Here is a 19,243-nt window from a genome sequence, read left to right as displayed (position 1 = left end):
GGCTGGGCAGGCATCTGGGGAGGACAGGGACTGCCCAACCCACCCCCCTCTCTCTGGCCACCTTCCTCACACAGAACCAAACCTGTCTCCAAAGAATCTGTTTTTTTCACTGCAGTGGGAATGTGCATGCGCAAACCCTTGCCCTCATGTATGCTCACTTACAGATTGCACACCTATGCATGTGAGAAGCAGAAGTGTCTTGACCTTTGTAGGTGAGCAGCCTAGAAAGCCCAGCAAAGCTGTTATTCCTTCCCCATCTCTCACCCTCCTGCCAGGATGAAATCCCCACTTGTAACCCTGGAAGGATAGAAAGAGTAGGTAATATTAAGAAGTACCCTATCTGGACTCCTCCAATTGTGATCCCGTTGACGTTGACAAAGAGCCAGGCGCTGGTGTTCAGTGGCACCAAGAATAAGAAATGGGCCCTTCTCTGGTCTGTCAGATGCCAGGAGAGGCTGGCATGGAGTGTCTTCTGCCATTCAGGTCACTACTGTGTGGGCTCACAATTAAATCACATGACGTGTATGGAGTCCCCACCACAAAGCAGGCCCTTGGTTGTTGAATTCTAGCATTCCAATCATGGGTTTTTAGCATCAGTGGTGATGTCTTAGGAGGGAAAGCCAGTCATTTTGGCCAAGTTTTTGAGAATAAAGTCTAAATTAAACCCATCTCCTTAGAAACCAAACCAGATAATGACAGAGGAGCTGTGACAAACATTTTTCTAACTCCAGGAAGATCCTTGGATAGTTGGGGTGTTCAATACAATTACAACTCAAGAAATAACTATGGTGCTATCACTAGAAAGTCCATGAGGAGAAGGGAGGCACCATTGTCTGTGCTCTCAGAGACTCAGGATCTGAAGAGGAGGGGGCAGGGGGATGGCAGTGTGAAGAACCAGACACAAATGCTGTGATGAAAAGAGCATACAAAGGTGTCCTAAAATTTCAGTGGAGAAAGACGGAGAGAGCATCTAGTGATGGGGAAGTGACTGTTGACAAGGATCTTGAAAGGTGGGTGGATGCCATCATGTGGGTGGATAGGAGGCTTGTTCATTTTCATTGAGAATGGAACTAACACAAGCAATACTGCAGCTGCTGCTAAGTGGCTTCAGTCATGTCCGATTCTTTGCGACCCTATAGACATAGACCCCAGTATCCTCTGTCCATTGGATTCTCCAGGCAAGAATACTTGAGTGGGTTGCCATGCCCTCCTCCAGGGGATCTTCCCGACCCAGAGATCAAACCTGCATCTCTTATGTCTCCTGCATTGGCAGGCGGGTTCTTTACTACTAGCACCACCAAATAAATGCTGCTGCTGCTGCTAAGTCGCTTCAGTCGTGTCCAGCTCTGTGCAACCCCATAGACGGCAGCCCACCAGGCTCCCCTGCCCCTGGGATTCTCCAGGCAAGAACACTGGAGTGGGTTGCCATTTCCTTCTCCAATGTAGGAAAGTGAAAATTGAAAGTGAAGTCGCTCAGTCGTGTCCGACTCTTCGCGACCCCGTGGACTGCAGCCCACCAGGCTCCTCCGTCCATGGGATTTTCCAGGCAAGAGTACTGGAGTGGGGTGCCATTGCCTTAGGCTTTAATTCCAATTTCCTATGAATTACCCGGTAACATTGCAGATCACATTCTATCTCTTCTTCTGTGAAACAGGAAGAGGAATAAGGGTCTTTGAACCCTGTTCCTAAAACACCCAGACTATTCTTCCAGAAGCTTCTGCCCATCCACAGTCCCAGACCTGGGTGCCCTTGTGGACTTGAACTCAACTCAAGGAATTGGGTGGAGAGAATGGGGTGTAGAAGGGAAAGAGCCTCTTCCTGTGCCATCAGCAGGGGGGGTGATGCTCTGTTTTGGTATCAGATTACTGTGCTTCCTTCTTCCAGATAATCCCAGTGACAGGCCCCCGGGAAGGGGGCACCAAGGTCACCATCCGAGGGGAGAACCTGGGCCTGGAATTCCGGGACATCGCCTCCCACGTCAAGGTGGCGGGCGTGGAGTGTAGCCCTTTGGTGGATGGCTACATCCCTGCCGAACAGTAAGTGGAGGCCTTCAGAGACATGGGGAGGGCAGGGATGAGAAGTTCATATAAATAGATGACTGACGCTGACATCTTCCCGGGTTAACAGCAGAGGCTCTTAGAGCTTATGGACAAAAGGAGAATGTCCCTCACCTTCTAGGGTGTGTGTGGTGGGGACTCCTACAACTCCCCAGCTCCTGAACTAGCCAGCTGCCACACTGGGGGAAGTCCAGAAAGGGGAAGGGGAGATGGCCGGGAGAGAAGGGAGAAATGATCATTAGCTCTTTGGGGTGTGGAGATGAGTAGGAGCAAGATGGATCAAAACCAAAATCTACAGTAGTGAGAGTTCAGTTCCTCCCCTTGACTCCCTCTGATGTCTCTAACTCCCCAGTCCTGTCCACTCTCTGTGGACTGAAGTCCTGTTATGAAAAAAGCTAGTCCTATGTGACCATCTATGGAGGCTGAGAATGGACCTCCACACCCACTCTCATGCCTGTGGGAACTTGGATTGTTTTCCTCCAGCAAAATCTGCTGGTCTACAGAGAGGGCCATTAGACACATGATCTTGACCACGGCCTTGACCTCTAACCTACCTGGCAAAGGAGGTTTATGAATCATGTATTGCCTTGTAAATAAGTAAAGACAATTTTCCAGCCCAGCAAACACAGGCATGAAATAAATGTTCACCTGCACAGTAGAATCTATATTCTACACCCTCTATGTTGCCCCTCCCAGAGTGAAACCTTGCCACTTGCCCCTGTGTGCATAAGTTCTTAACTCTTTGCAAGGTCTCACTTAGGCAGGTGAATGCGTTTACGCTGTGTTGGCTAAGTCTTCTTGCCTGGGAAATCCCATGAACGGAGGAGCCTGGCAGGCTGCAGTCCATGGGGTCACAAAAGAGTCGTACACGACTTAGTGACTAAACAACAAAAACAAAGGAAAGCAAAGCTCATTCAATTAGTGGTTCATTTTCAATACCTGGAAAAAGTATGATATCAGATTTTTATTTCACATTATACACCAAAATAAATTCTAGATGGATTGAAGAGTTAAGGGTAAAATATAAAACTGTAAAAGGATTAGAATAAAATGCAGGTGAGAATTTATTTGGTTTCAAGAAAGGGAAGGTGTTCCAGGTGTAACTGCAAAAGAAAAAATATAACGGAAAATATTAGGAGATTTGAGTACATAATACTTAAAACTTGTGCACCAAAACCACTGTGTGCCAAGTAGAAATATGAACAATGAACCGAGAATATGGTTTTACCCTGTTACAGTATGCTTTTTCTTAACATATGAAGAGGTGCTATAGATGAAAGGCAATTATCCCAAAATTAGCAAAGAGTGTGCCTGTGCGAGTCACAAGACAAAGAACCAAAGTCATATAAAAAAATGTTTAATATCAGTAGTAACCAATGGAATGCAAATTAAAACAGTGGGGACAATTTTTAAAAGTTAATACCCAGTTCAAGTGAGAGGCATGAGAAATAGCACATTCATACATTCATGTTAGGAGGGTAAATTGGGATGATCTTCCTGGAAGGCAATTTGGAAATGTAGGTCAAATGTCTTTAGCCTGGCCATAATACTTCTAGAACTTTCCCCAAATAAACAGAACGTACAAATGTTTATTTGCAAGAATGTGTATTTTGGCCTAATTTGTAACAGTGAAATTGTAGAAGCAATTTGTATGTCTACAAATAGGGAATTAATTTAATAAATTATTGTATATACCTAGGACAGTAACCTACACAGCCATTAAATTTGATGCTGTAGGAGAATCATGACCAGGCATATACACAAGTTTTATGAAGTGAGAACACAGGTTACCAAGCAGAAAACAGAGTTTATAATTAATTTTGTAAAAGAAAAGCAAGACTGAAACATAAACACCGAGATGTTGACAGCGGATATTTCAGGGGATGCAATGGGGGTGCGGGGATATATATATGGCAGGTGATTTTTTTCCCTTTTTTTTTAACCTACCATGTATTAATTGTGTTATTGGGACAGAAAAGCATATATTTTCTATGCCTCAATTCTTCATTTAAAAAATGGAGATTATTTGTATTATATATTTGCATAGATCTAGAGAAAAGTCTGCACAGATTTATACACCAAGATTTTGAGACAGATTAGTGAAGAAAGGCACACTTGCTTTTTACTTTTGTACTGTTTTCAAGGGTATGAACCATTCTGTAAGTGAAACAGTAACACTTTTTTAAAAGGGGAGATGTTCAGAGTCTCGCTTACCCCTTCCCCTGCCAGATGGACTAGGAGTAGGAACCACTGCCTGGGGCCGTCCATGCCTTGGGAGCAAAGAGCTCCAAGGCGAGGGCTTGAGAACCTTAGGTCTGTTCTGAGGTTCCTATTTGCTGGCTGTGTGCCCTTGGGTAAGTCACTTTACCTCTCTAGGCTCTGCCATCTGTATTGCCTAAGCTGTTTGGCTGAAACCTTCCCTGCACTCTAATTTAGAACTGAGTGGACAATTCATGAATTGGGGACTGAGTGTCTGGGGTCCTCTCTGAGGCACCCCGTTTTTCCAAGGGCCCCAAGGAGACCCCCTGTAGATCACACTTCATTTCCTGAGAACCAGGGAGGAGCCCTTGCCGCAGGAATCAGTGTCTTTCACCTCCTCCTCCCCTGCCCATCCTTGAGACGGTACTGCAGAGAAGGAGGCCCAGGTAGGTGTGGGGCCCACGGATCATGGCAAGGAGGCCTGTGACCTCCTTGTGACCCATGGGGCCGTCTTCTCCTCCTGCAGGATCGTGTGTGAGATGGGGGAGGCCAAGCCCAGCCAGCACGCCGGCTTCGTGGAGATCTGTGTGGCCGTGTGTCGGCCTGAGTTCATGGCCAGGTCCTCGCAGCTCTATTACTTCATGGTGAGTCCTGACCACCAGTGGCCTGGCTGGGCGAGTGCTGGCCACCAGCCTCTTTACCGTGATTGCCGGGCCCTTCTGGACCTCTGTGGGCAAACCCAGGCCAAGTTCTTGGGAGTCCCGTCCTGCAGTGCCTGAGAGTCGGGGAGCCCTGGGTTCACATCCTGACCCTGAGGGGCTGGGCTGGGCTCCAGGGAAGTGGCTTTGACTCTTGGGCCCCAGTGTCCCCTTCTGGCTGAGTGTCAGCCTGACCTGGTGGGTGAGGGTGTGGGCTGTGCATGGGAACTCTTGGGATTTGAACCTTGGCTCTGCCACTTAATAACTGGGTGAACTTGGGCAAGTGGTTTACCTTTCTGTGCCTCAGTGTCTCCATTTGTAAAATGGAGGTGACGATAATAGCAACTACCCCACGGTATTGTTGCGAAGATTAGATAGAATAGATCGATCACTTCTGGTATCACTACCGTGATGATTTCTAGTCCTGCCACCTTGCCTACTGTGCACCGCCCTTTCCCTGTGTGCTGGCAGCCCGCCCCTTCCATCCATCATCCCCACTCACCAGCATCCCAGTCCTCGACCTCCTTCACCCCAGCTCCTCACCCACATCTCATCTACACTCCACCTGCCTCCTCCCATATTCTTATCCCTGCCCGCCCCAACACCCTTCCCCACATCTCCCTCCCCATCCCACAGCTTCCGCAGATCCCATTGCCCTCACATTCCCTCTAGTCCGGACCCTCCCCAGACCCTGAAAAGGCTGCTGACCAGCCCTGGCCAGGGATTCTGCAGGCAGGGGACCATCCCCTGCCACACACGTGGTGTCATTTACAAAACTTACCATCCAGTTAACTTCTCGGGCTAATGACAGATGTGATGAGATCATTTCCTCGTGATTCTCAGCTGCTTTTGGAAGTGGAAGCCTGAAATGATGGATTTTAGGTCTGGGCATCAAATGCCCTGATATATGTCATAGGAGCCCGTTTTTCTCCTTCCTTCCTTCTTCCCTCTTCTTTTAACTGCCTTCCTCCTCTTCCTTCTTCTTCCCTTCAGCTGACAACCACTTATCACCTTGCACAGTACCTCTCCCTGGGTTGTTTGATAAATACTTGCTTAATTGGTTGAATGCTTTGATGGCCTGACTTGCAGGTGATACAGTGATGAATCAGACCCCATGCAACCCCTCCCTTACACAGCCCACAGTCCAGAAGGGGAGAGGAGATGAAGGACTCCCCAGGAGGGATGTACATCAGGTGCCCCTCCCTGCCTGCATCTTGATCGCTCCATTTCTCCACTATACTCTTTGAAAACCAACCAACCTTATGAACACAGCTGACACTGAACCTACACACAAGAACTCATGGAGAAGAACACACACGTTATGGACTTAGTGGATATATAGTTTTACCTATTTGTTTAGCATTTGTACCCACACCTCGTTCTGAAAGGGTTTGAGGGAATTTTCAAGTTAAACCCAATACACTCTAAGACAACTAGTGATATATGTATATATATTTATATAAATGTATATAATATACATGGGCTTCCCAGGTGGTGCCAGTGGTAAAGAACCCTCCTGCCAAAGCACAAGATGTTAAGATATTCGGATTCGATCCCTGGAGGAGGGCATGGCAACCCACTCCAGTATTCTTGCCTGGAGAATCCCATGGACAGAGGAGCCTGGCAGGCTACAGTCCATGGGGGTCTCAATGAGTTGGACATGACTGAAGTGACTTAGCACTCATGCATGCATATAATATATATATACATTTATATACACAGATACTGTTATTCCAGCAGAGCTGAGATAAGAAGCAGAGAGAGGCCAAACTAGGGAGAGTCAGTGACAGTGCTCCCCACATGTCTGAGAGCTGCGGCATGGGCAGCGATACCTGGGCATGAAACCTGGCTCTGAATTACCTGGCAGCTGTGGTAAAAGGGAGGACACCGTTGCATGGCCAAAGCAAGCGCTGGACTTTCTTGGCCAGAGACCTGGAATGGTGTTCATCCCGTGGTCTCTTGGCAGAGACTAAGTGAACGGTACCAGGAACGGCCGCCACTTCATGAGGCTGATGTTTGCTTTGTGCCTCAGCTGTCTCTGGTGTGTTTTCAGCCAGGCTTCTCACCCTTGCAACTAACTCAAAGGCTACTGTCCCCGCATGTCCTGCCATCAACTCCCATACCCATGGGAGGGTAGACCCTCTGTCAGCTCCTGTAAAAGCATGTCCCCCTCACTTGCCCATTTCCTGTCACCCAGGCCCACCACATCGGTGGCCTTGTGATTGAGGATCCCCTGACATCTGATGTCAGTCCCTCCATCACCATGTCCTGGAGTCTGACTCTCCCCATTCCCTGTGCCATTACACTGGCCCCCTTAAATCCCCACCATTGGCCTGAGCCCATTCTAATCCAGCCACATGGAGGGGATACCATTTTCATCATGTCAGCCCCCAGCTCCAGGAGAGCCCAAGGTGCCCACTGCCTCTAGACTTTGTCCAAGTTCTCGGTCCACTCTGCCCACCTATCCAATCCTTCCTCAAGCCTTTGAGTGGCCTGACTTCCTTCCCTTCTCTGTCTCCTTCTTCTGCTGCTCCTTCTGTGCTGTCTGCTCTTGGGCTTAACTCTTAGAACCTGTCCAGGCAGGAGACATTCAAAAACCTCTTCCTTCTGCTCTCAGGGAAGGTCAGTCTTGCCAGCATGATCATTTCTACCCCGGAGCAGGATATGGTTGGATGTAGGGTATAGAGGAAAGCCTTCATAGAAGGAGCCAGAAGGAAAGGCAGGATCTGTCTAAGACAGAATACAGCTTTCCATATGGATCTCGCGTAGTGGGAGGCTGTTCCTGGCATAAGGTGTGACATGGAAGGGCACCAAAAGATGGGAGCAGAAGGGAGCTGGGAGGCAGGGGTCAATGGGCTAGATGAGAGATTGGAGCAGAAGGGCAAGGAAGATGCGAGGTATGGCCACAAGGCAAAAATGCACTGGTCCAAGGGGTCCCGGGGACCCAGACGTGGGTCACTTTTCTATTTGATGAACTATCCTGGGGATACACATCCTCTTGGGAAGAGCTTCAGGGAGGGGGAATGGTGCTAGGGACCCCAGCATCCACCTACAGCCCAGGTTGCATTTAAAGATCTGGTCATTGAGGACCTCCATACAACTACCAGCAACAGAGCTTCTAGGAGTTCATGGTGGGAATGAGGAGCAGAAGTCCCCCAGCTGTGAGTCACACCAAGGAGGCAGGAAGGACAGAATGCTCCTCCATCACATCCCCCTCCTCCCAGCACGTCAGAGCCTTCATTTCCTTCCCACCCTGCTGGGCAGCTTACAGGGGGCACTCTTGGGACCTCCCACAGAAGCCCTCTTGTTCAGTTGGGGAGCCCCTTTTCCGCTCCTCTGGGGAATAGGGGTACTTCTCAGGGCCTGGTGATGCTGGGGAGCGCACCCCCCCCCCCCCCGCCCTGCACCAGTTCAGTTCAGTTGCCCAGTCGTGTCCAACTCTTTGCAACCCCATGGACTGCAGCACGCCAGGCTTCCCTGTCCATCACCATCTCCTGGAGCTGGCTTAAACTCATGTCCAACGAGTTGGTGATACCATCCAACCATCTCATCCTCTGTTGTCCCCTTCTCCTCCTGCCTTCAATCTTTCCCAGCATCAGGGTCTTTTCCAATGAGTCGGTTCTTCGCATCAGGTGGCCAAAGTATTGGAGTTTCAGCTTTAGCATCAGTCCTTCCAATGAATATTCAGGACTGATTTCCTTTAGGATGGGCTGGTTGGATCTCCTTGCAGTCCAAGGGACTCTCAAGAGTCTTCTCCAACATCACAGTCAAAAGCATCAATTCTTCAGTGCTCAGCTTTCTTTATAGTCCAACTCTCACATCCGTACATGACTACTGGAAAAATCATAGCTTTGACTAGACGGACCTTTGTTGGCAAAGTAATGCAAGTTCTGGGCAAAGTTTGGGTCTGCCTCAGTTTCCCTACACAAATTGAGCCAGGCTCTGATGTGTGGGTTTATTCACCCCAAACCATGATGCCAAGGCCAACAGACCCCAAGTCAGCACTCTCGGGCTTGTCACCAGTTCCATTCCTAGAGATCTCTGTGAAGGGAGGGAGCCGGGGAGGAGGTGGCAAAAAATGCCAACTTTGATTTCCGATGCAGACCCACTGAAAAATATTTGTGAATCAAGCCTTGGATAATGAATAATTTCTCACCATTTTTAAACACCTGCCCCTGTCGCCCTCTCCCAGGCCCCTGGAATAACTCCGGGCCCAGTTAACCCCACACAGAAATGCCACTGCAAAGCCAGGATTACTCACCTCTACCCCTTCTACCCATCAAGCTGTCAGAAAACCTGTTTTCTGTTTCCTTTTGCCCCCTACCCCTAAGTAACTCACTCACATCCCCTTTCCTCTCTGGGGAGGTCAGCAGGAGCCACCTTTGAAAGCTCTCCCTTTACAGACTGCAGGACAAAGGCACCATCAGTGGGAGGTTAGAACCAGAAAATTGTCAGGCGCTTCTGAGAAAACCATTTTTTTTTTCATTCTTTGTGATGAGAGAGGTTAAGTGATTTGCGCCAGGTCACACAGCGCGATCTAGGCAAAGCTGAGAAAGGAAGGCTCTTTCCGAAGCTTCTTCCCATCTTTGCGCGGATCTCAGGGTGAGCCATCATCAGAGCCAGGATAAGCCTTTCCTGGGCTTGGTGGGTGCCACGGGGCTGCCAGGTTCGGGATCAGCAGGAACCGGGTGGGCGGGCTCGCGAAAGCGCCCGCGCAATGGTACTCGTATGTCCTGGCGCGTCCCCTGCCCAATGAGGCAACCGAGGCGCGCCCCTGTCAGGCCGCCGGGCTGCAGGCTTCGCTTGACACGTCTCCTCCCCTTGTGTTACCGATCGAAGCCTCGCCGAGTGGAGGTGGCCTGCCCGCCTCGAGGAGCTGAGTGGGTTCAACTTTTGGTGCTGAATTCTTTAAGGGAGTAGAGAAGAGAGAAATCTTCATTTAAATGCAGATACAGGCTTCTCACCTGGGACTAAGGAAAGTTTTTTCCATTAAAATGCTAATGAAGGAACAAACTGAAACTCCAAATCCTCAGCTCACAGAGCCGTCCCCCGCCCCTCCCCACCCCACCCCCAGTCCGACTCTTCACTCCATCCCCTGACCTTTCCTTGCTGCTTCTCCTGGGTTTCCGTGGAACTCACACATCCTGCGGCCCTGGCCTCTGGGAGCTTTGGGCAGCTCTCTGTGAGAGGCCTGTGGACGGGGCGACTCACCTTCTTGAAAGCAACCCACGCTGTAGACTGGAGAAGGGGTGAACTCCAGCCCTGGAGTCATGTCTCAGGCCACTGCTTCACTTTATGACCTTGGAAACTTAACATCTCTGACTCTTGTCTTTAAGATGGGCAATAATGCCTACCTTGTAGAATTGATGGAGCAATTAAGTATATGTATATATATGAAGGGCATGTGAACCTGCTTGCTGGGAGGCTGCCATGACTAAGGATTCCAGAAGGCGGCTCCAGGAGTGGGGCACTGCCCCAGGCCTGCCCAGAAGCGTCCTCAGGCCAGATCCTTTCCTGCACAGACGCTGACTCTCTCAGACCTGAAGCCTAGCCGGGGGCCCAGGTCCGGAGGCACACAGGTGACCATCACGGGCACCAACCTGAATGCAGGCAGCAACGTGGTAGTGATGTTCGGCAAGCAGCCCTGCCTCTTCCACAGGTAACTCACCTCAGGGCCAGCTCCAGGGATCCCAGCGCAGAGGGTGGGCAGGGCTGACTCCAGCTGACCTTTGGGAGGTGCTTCTTCCTTCCTGAGAAAGTGACCATTCTCTCTAAGAGGAGACTTTATGGGCATGCTTGGCTGTAGCTCAGTCCGGGGACCTGCCAGGGATCCCTACCCTGGATGGACCTGTCATGCTGTCTCCTACCATTTAGCCTGGGTGTCCCCATACCACCCACTGTGCAGGACCCTAGGGTTCCATAAGACAGGGTTTGGAATCTAGGGTACCTGCCCCCTGGGTTAGCTCCTGGGCAGCTACTGCAGAGCCAGCCAGGACTGCTAAAACCTGGTCAAGGGTCACAGAACCTCCAAAGGCAACTGACTTTCCTTTCCTTCCTCTGGTTCCAGTGTCCAGTCCCAAGAGGACACACCTTCCAGGAACTGGGAGCCAGGAACCTGGGTTGGGGGTGAGGGTTGGGAAGGAGGCGGGAGGCGAGAGGTACATCTAATGCACAGCTAGAAGAGGTATGGTTGGCAGGAATCTCTGCAGAGAGAGATTGTCCTGGGAGAGCGCTATACTGAGGGCCTGATCTGAATCAGACCAGGCCAGACCTTGCCTGAGTGTTCCAGAAAACATGGCTCTGACACTTGTTAAAATGGTAAGAAAGAGCTTGTTCAGATCTACTGCAATAGGTGTCAGGACTATCGCAATGGGGATAGAGATCAGACTTCAAATACAGCAGACAGCTGGGGATTTATAGCCAAGGAGCACAGTGAGGGAGGCTGAGGATGGAAAATTACTAAGAGGAAACAAGGTTAAGAGGATTCTTGCTAAACCGACTTAACAAGACTCTTGCTGAAGGCAGTCAAGGTGATCAGGTATCAAGAGTGAAGGAGGCAGAAGCTGCCCAAATATCAAGGGTATTCAGATATCAGGGTGGGGTGGGGGATTCTTACTAAATTGAGTTAGCAGGATTCTTGCTAAAAATGGGAGTAGGCGAGTGGAAGGCAGGGCCCCAGAAAGAAGCCTAGTCAAAAAAGCGGGCTCCAAGGAACCTGTCTACAGTTGGGTCAAGGACAGAGTCTTGATCAGTAGATCTCAGATCAGTAGTGTCCAGGGCAGCACTCACCCACTGCCCCCAAGGAGTCTGATGAACAGGGAGGGGTGCAGGAGGGCCCTGACCCCAGACCACGGTCCTGCTCGACACCCAGGAGCACAGCTCCCTGTCTCCCCTCCTCCCTCCAGGCGCTCTCCGTCCTACATCGTCTGCAACACAACGTCCTCAGACGAGGTGCTGGAAATGAAGGTGACGGTGCAGGTGGACAGGGCCAAGATCCACCAGGACCTGTTCTTCCAGTACGTGGAGGATCCCACCATCGTTCGGATCGAGCCCGAGTGGAGCATCGTCAGGTAGGGGCTGCCCCGACCTCGGGTTTCCCTCCTTGAGTCTCAGAAACCCAGGAGATGAACTGGAAGTGGTGTGGGTCAGACCTTCTTGCCGGGGCTCCCTCTTTCTAATGAGAACGCCTCTGAGCGGGACCCGGCCCTGGAGGCCAAACTCTGGCCAGCAGGAGTTTACAGTCCCCGATTTGAGGATTGGTGGGCAACTAGGAAAATGGTGAGCGCCCTGGACTCTGAATCCAGCGATCGAGTTCAAATCTTGGCGGGAACTTTGGGCTTCCCAGGTGGTGCTAGTGGTAAAGAACCTGCTTGCTGATGCAGAAAATGTAAGGGATGCAAGTTCGATCCCTGGGTAGGGAAGATCCCCTGGAGAAGGGAATGGCAACCCACTCCAGTATTCTTGCCTGGAGAATCCCATGGACAGAGAAGCCTGGCAGGCTACAGTCCATAGGGTCGCACAGAATCAGACATGACTGAAGCGACCTAGCACACACGCATGCATGGGCAACTAGCAGGCTGGACAGGGCTGCTGAGGGCATCCTGACGGCATGGATGCTCCCTGGTGATCATTGGGAAACCTTTGTATCAATGCCTGGGTAGGGGGCAGGGTGGGAAGTAGACTTAGGGTTAGAAGGACTGAGTGCAACTCAGCTCCACTGCTTAGCAGCCAAGGGACCTTAAAGATTAGCTAGCTTCCCTGGATCCGGGGTTTCTCATAGTACCCCGAGAGGATTATGTGAGCTACAAACACCCAGTGCGGTGCCTGGCTCCCCACCCCTCCCCTCCTCCCCATCCTCCATCCTCAGCCCACCCAACTGGCTGCTTCAGCTCTGGAAGCCATCTGGGGTCAGGAGACCAGGGAAAGCATGAAGATGTGGTCTCCACAAGCAGAGAGGGGTCAATGACGACTCCAGTCCAGAAAACAGTCTTTTAAACAGGGTCAGTAGACTCCAGCCCAGGGGCCAAATCTGGCTGTCTGCCTGATTTCATAAATAAAGTTTTATTGGAACACGGCCATACTCATCCGTATATGTTTTGTCTCTAGCTGCCTGCTCACCACAGCAGCGGAGCTGAGTAATTACGACAGATCATATGGCCCTGAGGAGCCTGAAAGATTTATGCTCTGGCCCTTTACGGGAAGTTTGTCACCTGGCCTTACACACCCAGATGAAGGGCAGCCTTTGGGAGCCTTTGTTGTCCTCAACAGTTACTCTCTCTAAGGCCCAGGCCTTACAAGCTTTAACTGTAACCTGAAAGCAAATAAATATAAGACACAGAGAGGACCAAAGAGCCTGTAAAACTATTCCAGGATTTGCCCCCAGGGCCTGGTGAGTCCAGGAAGTTGGCACAGCCCCCTATTCTTAGACAAACTCTATGGTTCCCCAGGGCGTTCACAGCCTGGTTTAATTCAGCTCTTTCTTGTGTTGCTGTCACAGAAATAGAGATGTTGGCCTTCCCAGCACTCAGCAGTCACCCCCAGTCACCCTCACATCGAGTGGAAGCTGGAGGTGCGTTCTGAGTGGTTGGGGCTCCCCATCCCATGCCAGCATCTCAGTGGCACTGAGGGTAGGACAGTGGCATCCAGGTTTCCAATGCAAAGCTACCAAAGACAAATCCTGTGATCTCTCCTATGGCAATCCTCCAGCCAACCCCCGCCCAGGGTGCGAGAGCCCTGGAATGTTTCATATTTACATTCTTACAGAAGGTTCCTGAGTGTCTGAGCCTCAGCCTTTCCCAGGTCCCAGCCAGCTGAAGCCTCTAAGGTGGAAATTTGTAGTGTGATTGTCCTGTGCTTAGACTTTGGAGGGTCTGGTAGGAGACAGTCTGGAGCAAGGCCAGTGTGAAGAAAGTTCCCTGAGACTGGGAAGGGCCGGGGAAGAGATCCCGGGGGGCTACAGAGAAGCAGCTGGCTCAGGTCGGGAGGCTGGGGCAGGGGGCAGCAGCGGGGAAGGGGCAAGAGGGCCATGCTGCAGGTTCAGCCTCCGTGGGGTGTCCACACTCTGAATGAGCTCGGCACAGGACGGCTGCGGACATCTGGTCATCACTGTCTTCCCCTTGGCTGCTGAGAGCTCATCCTTATTATTATACAGTCACTTGTCATCTTGTCCCCATGAACGTCATCATGCCCCCCGGTAATCATTATCTTCAGTGCCAGAGCTCAGCCTGATTGACCGTCATCATCGTCTTTGTGCTCAAGAGTCATTGCTATTCCCGTCCCTGTCTTTACACGCCTTCTTCTTTCTCCCCGGTCAGTGGGAACACACCCATCGCCGTGTGGGGGACTCACCTGGACCTCATACAGAACCCCCAGATCCGGGCCAAGCATGGAGGGAAGGAGCACATCAATGTGAGTCCCGGGCTAGTGGGCTCAGAGAGGGCTGCCCTAGAGGGTGTGGGGCTCTCTGGGGGCTCAGGCAGGCTCGTCTCATACACTGATGACTCATTGCGTGCAACGCCCCCAGACACTGGGCTAGTGGGATGGGGGAGCAGGCATGAGGCCCCTTCCACACCCTGGCTAAAGGCATGAAGGAGCCATTGCTCCTGGGTTTCTGAGGTTTCAGATCCTTCTTCCTTCCTCCTCTATCTCCTGTGCCATTCCTTAGCTTAGAGATAGCCTAGTGCCTGCCACAGCTGCTATGGGCAGAGCAGAGGTAGGGACCAGCTTCTGAGCTTGTCCTTGAATTTCCAGGTCAGGCTGTGGGGACCTGTCTATAACAGTCCCGTGTCAACACCATGCTGTACAACACCATGGAGGGAGGCCTGGTGGGTGGCTGGGGCTGTGGGTGTGTGGAGACCCAAGACATAAACGTCCTTCTCTGGCTCCTCCCCAGCTCTGCGAGGTTCTGAACGCCACTGAGATGACCTGCCAGGCTCCAGCCCTTGCTCTGGGACCCGATCACCAGTCTGATCTGACAGAGAGGCCCGAGGAGTTTGGCTTCATCCTAGACAATGTCCAGTCCCTGCTAATCCTCAACATGACCAACTTCACCTACTACCCCAACCCTGTGTTTGAGGCCTTCAGCCCCTCTGGAATCCTGGAGCTCAAGCCTGGCACACCCATCATCCTGAAGGTAGATTGATGGGGGAGGTAGGAGGTGTGCAAGGGGAGGCTTTCCATGTCCCAGGAAAAGGCCAGGAGTCATGGCCTTTTGCCAGATCTCATGGTGGTATCACTAGCTAGCGGAGGTTGTGTTACAGCCCAGACTATGGTAAACGCTCCCTACGAGTCTGTACTAAGATGTGCACTCTCTTTGTGGGTCACCAAAGCCTAGTCAGGGCAGCCGGATCCACGCTGGCCATCTGACTCCCAGCTTTGGCTCGAGTCCAGGACTTGGGAGGTCAAAGACTCATACTGCTTCCTCTTGCAAAGCTCTTTGCAAACCACTTTCTAGGACTTCTTTGCAGAATGGATAATAAATTAATTTTAACTCACATGACAATTTGAATCGACTGGTAGTGACTGACTACAGCTCTGTGTTGAGAAGGATTCTGAGGCTGCCTTTGGGAGAAGCTGAAAAGAGTACCTTGATTATTGATTCCCACTGAGGAAACGGGAATAGTAGTATGGTAGTATAGGTGTTATGAATTTTTTGGACTTAACTAGGGAAAGTGGCCTCTCCACCAGCTCTCCGGATGGATGGGGCCTCAGGGTGGGAGGACATGGTGGCCAGCCAATATCTGTGCTCCTGACTCTGGAGTGGGAACTCAGGCGCTCCTGTCCATGCAGGGCAAGAATCTGATCCCACCTGTTGCTGGGGGCAATGTGAAGCTGAACTACACCGTGCTGGTTGGGGAGAAGCCCTGCACCGTCACGGTGTCGGACGTGCAGCTGCTCTGCGAGTCCCCCAACCTCATCGGCAGGCACAAAGTGATGGTGAGGCTGGCAGGACCCACACCGGATGGGCGGGCACCAGGGATGCTGTGGGAGGAGTGGTCCTGCTCCATCCTGGGCCATTCGGGCTTTCTAACAGGGGATTCTGGCTTTCTTGAACTTTCCTCCTGGCTCACCAACACACCCGTTTCTTCTCCCCATTTCACTTCAAATTTCTTTCTTCTGTATTGTCATTCTTTCCATACTGGCTGGTGCTACAGTAAGGGCAATGCCAAACAGCATCCAGTGATGTGCTCAGTCACCTGTTGGGCTTCCCAGGTGACTCAGTGGTAAGGAACCCACCTGCCAATGCAGGAGACATAAAAAGCATGAGTTCGATCCCTGGGGTCAGGAAGATCCCCTGGAGAAGGGAATGGCAACCCACTCCAGTAGTCTTGCCTGGAGAATCCCATGGACAGAGGAGCCTGGTGGGCTACAGTCCATGGGGTCGCAAAGAGTCAGACACAACTGAGCAGACATGCACGCCAAGTCACCTGTTAGAAGCAAGAGGTGCTTCCCGGGGAGGAGTGTTGTTGACCCAGGCTGGACATAATGTCATGTACTGTGCCTGAGTCATCAGTCCTCAGGATGGGATGAGTCTTCGGGGAGCCAATCTTTGAGGTAATGTGGTATTCTTGCCTGGAGAACCCCAGGATCGGTAGAGCCGGGTGGGCTGCCATCCATGGGGTCACACAGAGTCGGACACGACTGAAGCGACTTAGCAGCAGTAGCAGGATTTCTTTAGATTCCAGTTGAATGCCATTTCCTCATGAAGATGGCCATGTTTGTTCCCGAATAAAATAACATGTGGTTTTTCCAGTTCTGGGGGAAAGCTGAGCTATCCATCCTCCCTCTGCCCTGATGGCCACTCGTCGCTTTCACAGCCAGTGATAATCCTCCTCCCTGGAGCCATTTCCCTCATCCGGCCCTGGTGCCCAGCTCACTGGTGGCTTGGGTCTGTTCCCTGGGATGCTCTGTCCCCACACCCAGCTCCCTCTCCCCCGGCGTGTCCCCCCCAGGCCCGAGTCGGTGGCATGGAGTACTCCCCAGGGATGGTGTACATAGCCCCGGACAGCCCGCTCAGCCTGCCCGCCATCGTCAGCATCGCCGTGGCCGGCGGCCTCCTTATTATCTTCATTGTGGCCGTGCTCATCGCCTATAAGCGCAAGTCCCGCGAGAGTGACCTGACTCTAAAGCGGCTGCAAATGCAGATGGACAACCTGGAGTCCCGCGTGGCCCTGGAGTGCAAGGAAGGTATGGAGGGAGTGGTGGGGAGTCGGGCGTGTGTGTGCGCGTGTATGTGTGTGCATCTCACGCACCGGCAGCAGTGGGCAGTGCTAGGCCTGGGTTTCCTGCCTCCAGAACCTCTACCTCAAGCCATTTCAAACCCCACTAGAGCCATTTCTAGGCTTCCCTGGTGGCTCAGACAATAAAGAATCTGCCTGCAATGCAGGAAACCCAGGTTTGATTCCGTGGAGAAGGGAATGGCTACCCACTCCAGTGTTCCTGCTTGAAGAATTTCACGGACAGAGGAGCCTGGCGGGTTACAGTCCATGGGGTCGCAAAGAGTCAGACTCGACTGAGCAACTAACGCTAGCACCAGAGCCGTCTCCAGCCCAGGATCCTGGCCGGGGTGGCTTTGGCACTCTTCTCAGGGAGACGTGGAGGTGTCTTGCCGTGACACTCTCAAGCGATCTTCAGCTCTCTTCCTTCAGAAGGAACATAAGGCTGGAGGGCCGATCTGAGATTTAGAGGAAAGGGTATTTCACAGCTTATATTTTTTTAAAAAATTACCAACAACACCATGAAGTGCAATCAGCCACACTAAATCCAAGAAGGAAATTTAGGAGTCAGACTCTTGTCACCCCCAGGATATCATTCATGAGTCACCCTGCAAGGGTCTGGGCTGGTTCTTTGTGGAGCTTTATACGTGGAGTGATCAGCCTGTACCTGGGGCTCCGGCATTCCCACCAGGGAGGCCACGGTGCTCGGATGGGGAAGCAGACCTCTTCCACCCTCTCTCCACATCCTCAGCTGTCAACACAGCATCCGCCTTGTGGGACTGTTAATTACCGCCTTTTATTATATTTATGCTGCTTAATTTTTTTCTCCGCAATGTACTCTTCCCTCTAATTAGGTGTAGTGATTAGAATCTCTTTTATGTGTGCCAGGCGTGAGGCTTTGAATGTTGGAGGCACTCGGTGACTTGAAGGAAAGCTGCAGACCTATAAAAAGCCAACCGCCTCCTCCTCCTGCCAGCTGAGCCCCCCAGCTGGGAGGGGGGCACGAGGAGAGTGTGAAGCCGGGTTCCTCTCGGAGAACATTCCGAAGAAGGAGGAATTAGCGGTCACACAGTGGCTTCCGGCTCAGGAGAGGGCCGTCTCTTGTTGGTGGGAGGAGGAGATAGAGCAAAGACACGTAGGATTGGCCCTGAAGGTATTTTCAGGCATGCCCAGGGCCTGCTCTTGAACATTGAAAGGGCAAACTGGGTCCAGGGAAGGCAACCTCCCGATGACTTGACAATGAGCCAGGCCGTACCCAGTCACAGACTCAGAAGAGGCCCTACCTGGGCCCTCGCTGGCCCGACCTTCGGTGGTATAAACACACATATGCATGCACACACACATACAGACACTTGGTACTCAGGTGGTCACTCATGCCCTCACCCACCTTTACACTCACACCCATGCACACACACATTTCCACAGACAGACACACACGTGTGTGTTCCTCACTCGGCACACACATGAGTGCTCATCAGGGCTTTTGGTGACAGTATTTCCCAGAAAGGCTTACTGACTCCCCTTTCACACACATTGGTGTAAGCTCACACATATTGGTGCAGGTTCCATTCGGTTGTGTTAGGGTTGCTCTACCTTCTGAATCACTTTTCTTGGCAAGGGTCCCCCTGCTCCCCGTGTCAGTGTGACCAGGGGTGCAGAGAGAGAGCAACATCAAAGGGGTCTACAGTAGCTTCTGAGGGGTCCTGGGACCTCCCTGTTGTTCTGTCAAGCAAGAAGCATTGGTATCCTCAAGGCTCTGAGCTCCAGGGTCACAGGCAGGAAGTCAGCACTTCTGGGGGGCAGTGGGGCCCACTGACAGTGCCTGGGCAGCTGGGTTATGATCATGTCATCTGCAGAGCCCACTGGGCACAGGACTGGCATTTCAAGGGCCCTGGGCCTACACTGGGCTTGTGAATTCCTTCTGAGCTCACAAAGCATTTTTTTCATACTTTTGTCTGTATAAATAGAAAGAAACATTGCCTAATCAACGTCCATTGCCTGTTCTTTGCACGTGTATTTTAATCCATCTTGGTTTGGTGTGTCTGTGCATGTGCACACACATGTTTTCATGCAT

General features: G+C 51.6%; 1 protein-coding gene across 1 annotated transcript in view; it reads left to right on the top strand.

Moving 5' to 3' along the window:
* PLXNA4 (plexin A4) overlaps positions 1–19,243 on the top strand; it is a 475,557-nt gene that overhangs the window by 405,485 nt on the left and 50,829 nt on the right. The window contains exons 13-20 of the mRNA XM_055590947.1: positions 1,885–2,036; positions 4,783–4,900; positions 10,477–10,613; positions 11,860–12,024; positions 14,269–14,362; positions 14,847–15,086; positions 15,743–15,889; positions 16,906–17,140. Of these exons, the coding sequence (XP_055446922.1) occupies positions 1,885–2,036; positions 4,783–4,900; positions 10,477–10,613; positions 11,860–12,024; positions 14,269–14,362; positions 14,847–15,086; positions 15,743–15,889; positions 16,906–17,140 (1,288 nt within the window). The remainder of the gene's footprint in view (positions 1–1,884; positions 2,037–4,782; positions 4,901–10,476; positions 10,614–11,859; positions 12,025–14,268; positions 14,363–14,846; positions 15,087–15,742; positions 15,890–16,905; positions 17,141–19,243) is intronic.

The sequence above is a fragment of the Bubalus kerabau genome, chromosome 8 (genome assembly GCF_029407905.1).
Source record: "Bubalus kerabau isolate K-KA32 ecotype Philippines breed swamp buffalo chromosome 8, PCC_UOA_SB_1v2, whole genome shotgun sequence".
Taxonomy (NCBI): domain Eukaryota; kingdom Metazoa; phylum Chordata; class Mammalia; order Artiodactyla; family Bovidae; genus Bubalus; species Bubalus kerabau.
Note: the sequence above shows the minus strand (reverse complement) of the source record. Positions and strands in the feature narration are given on the sequence as shown.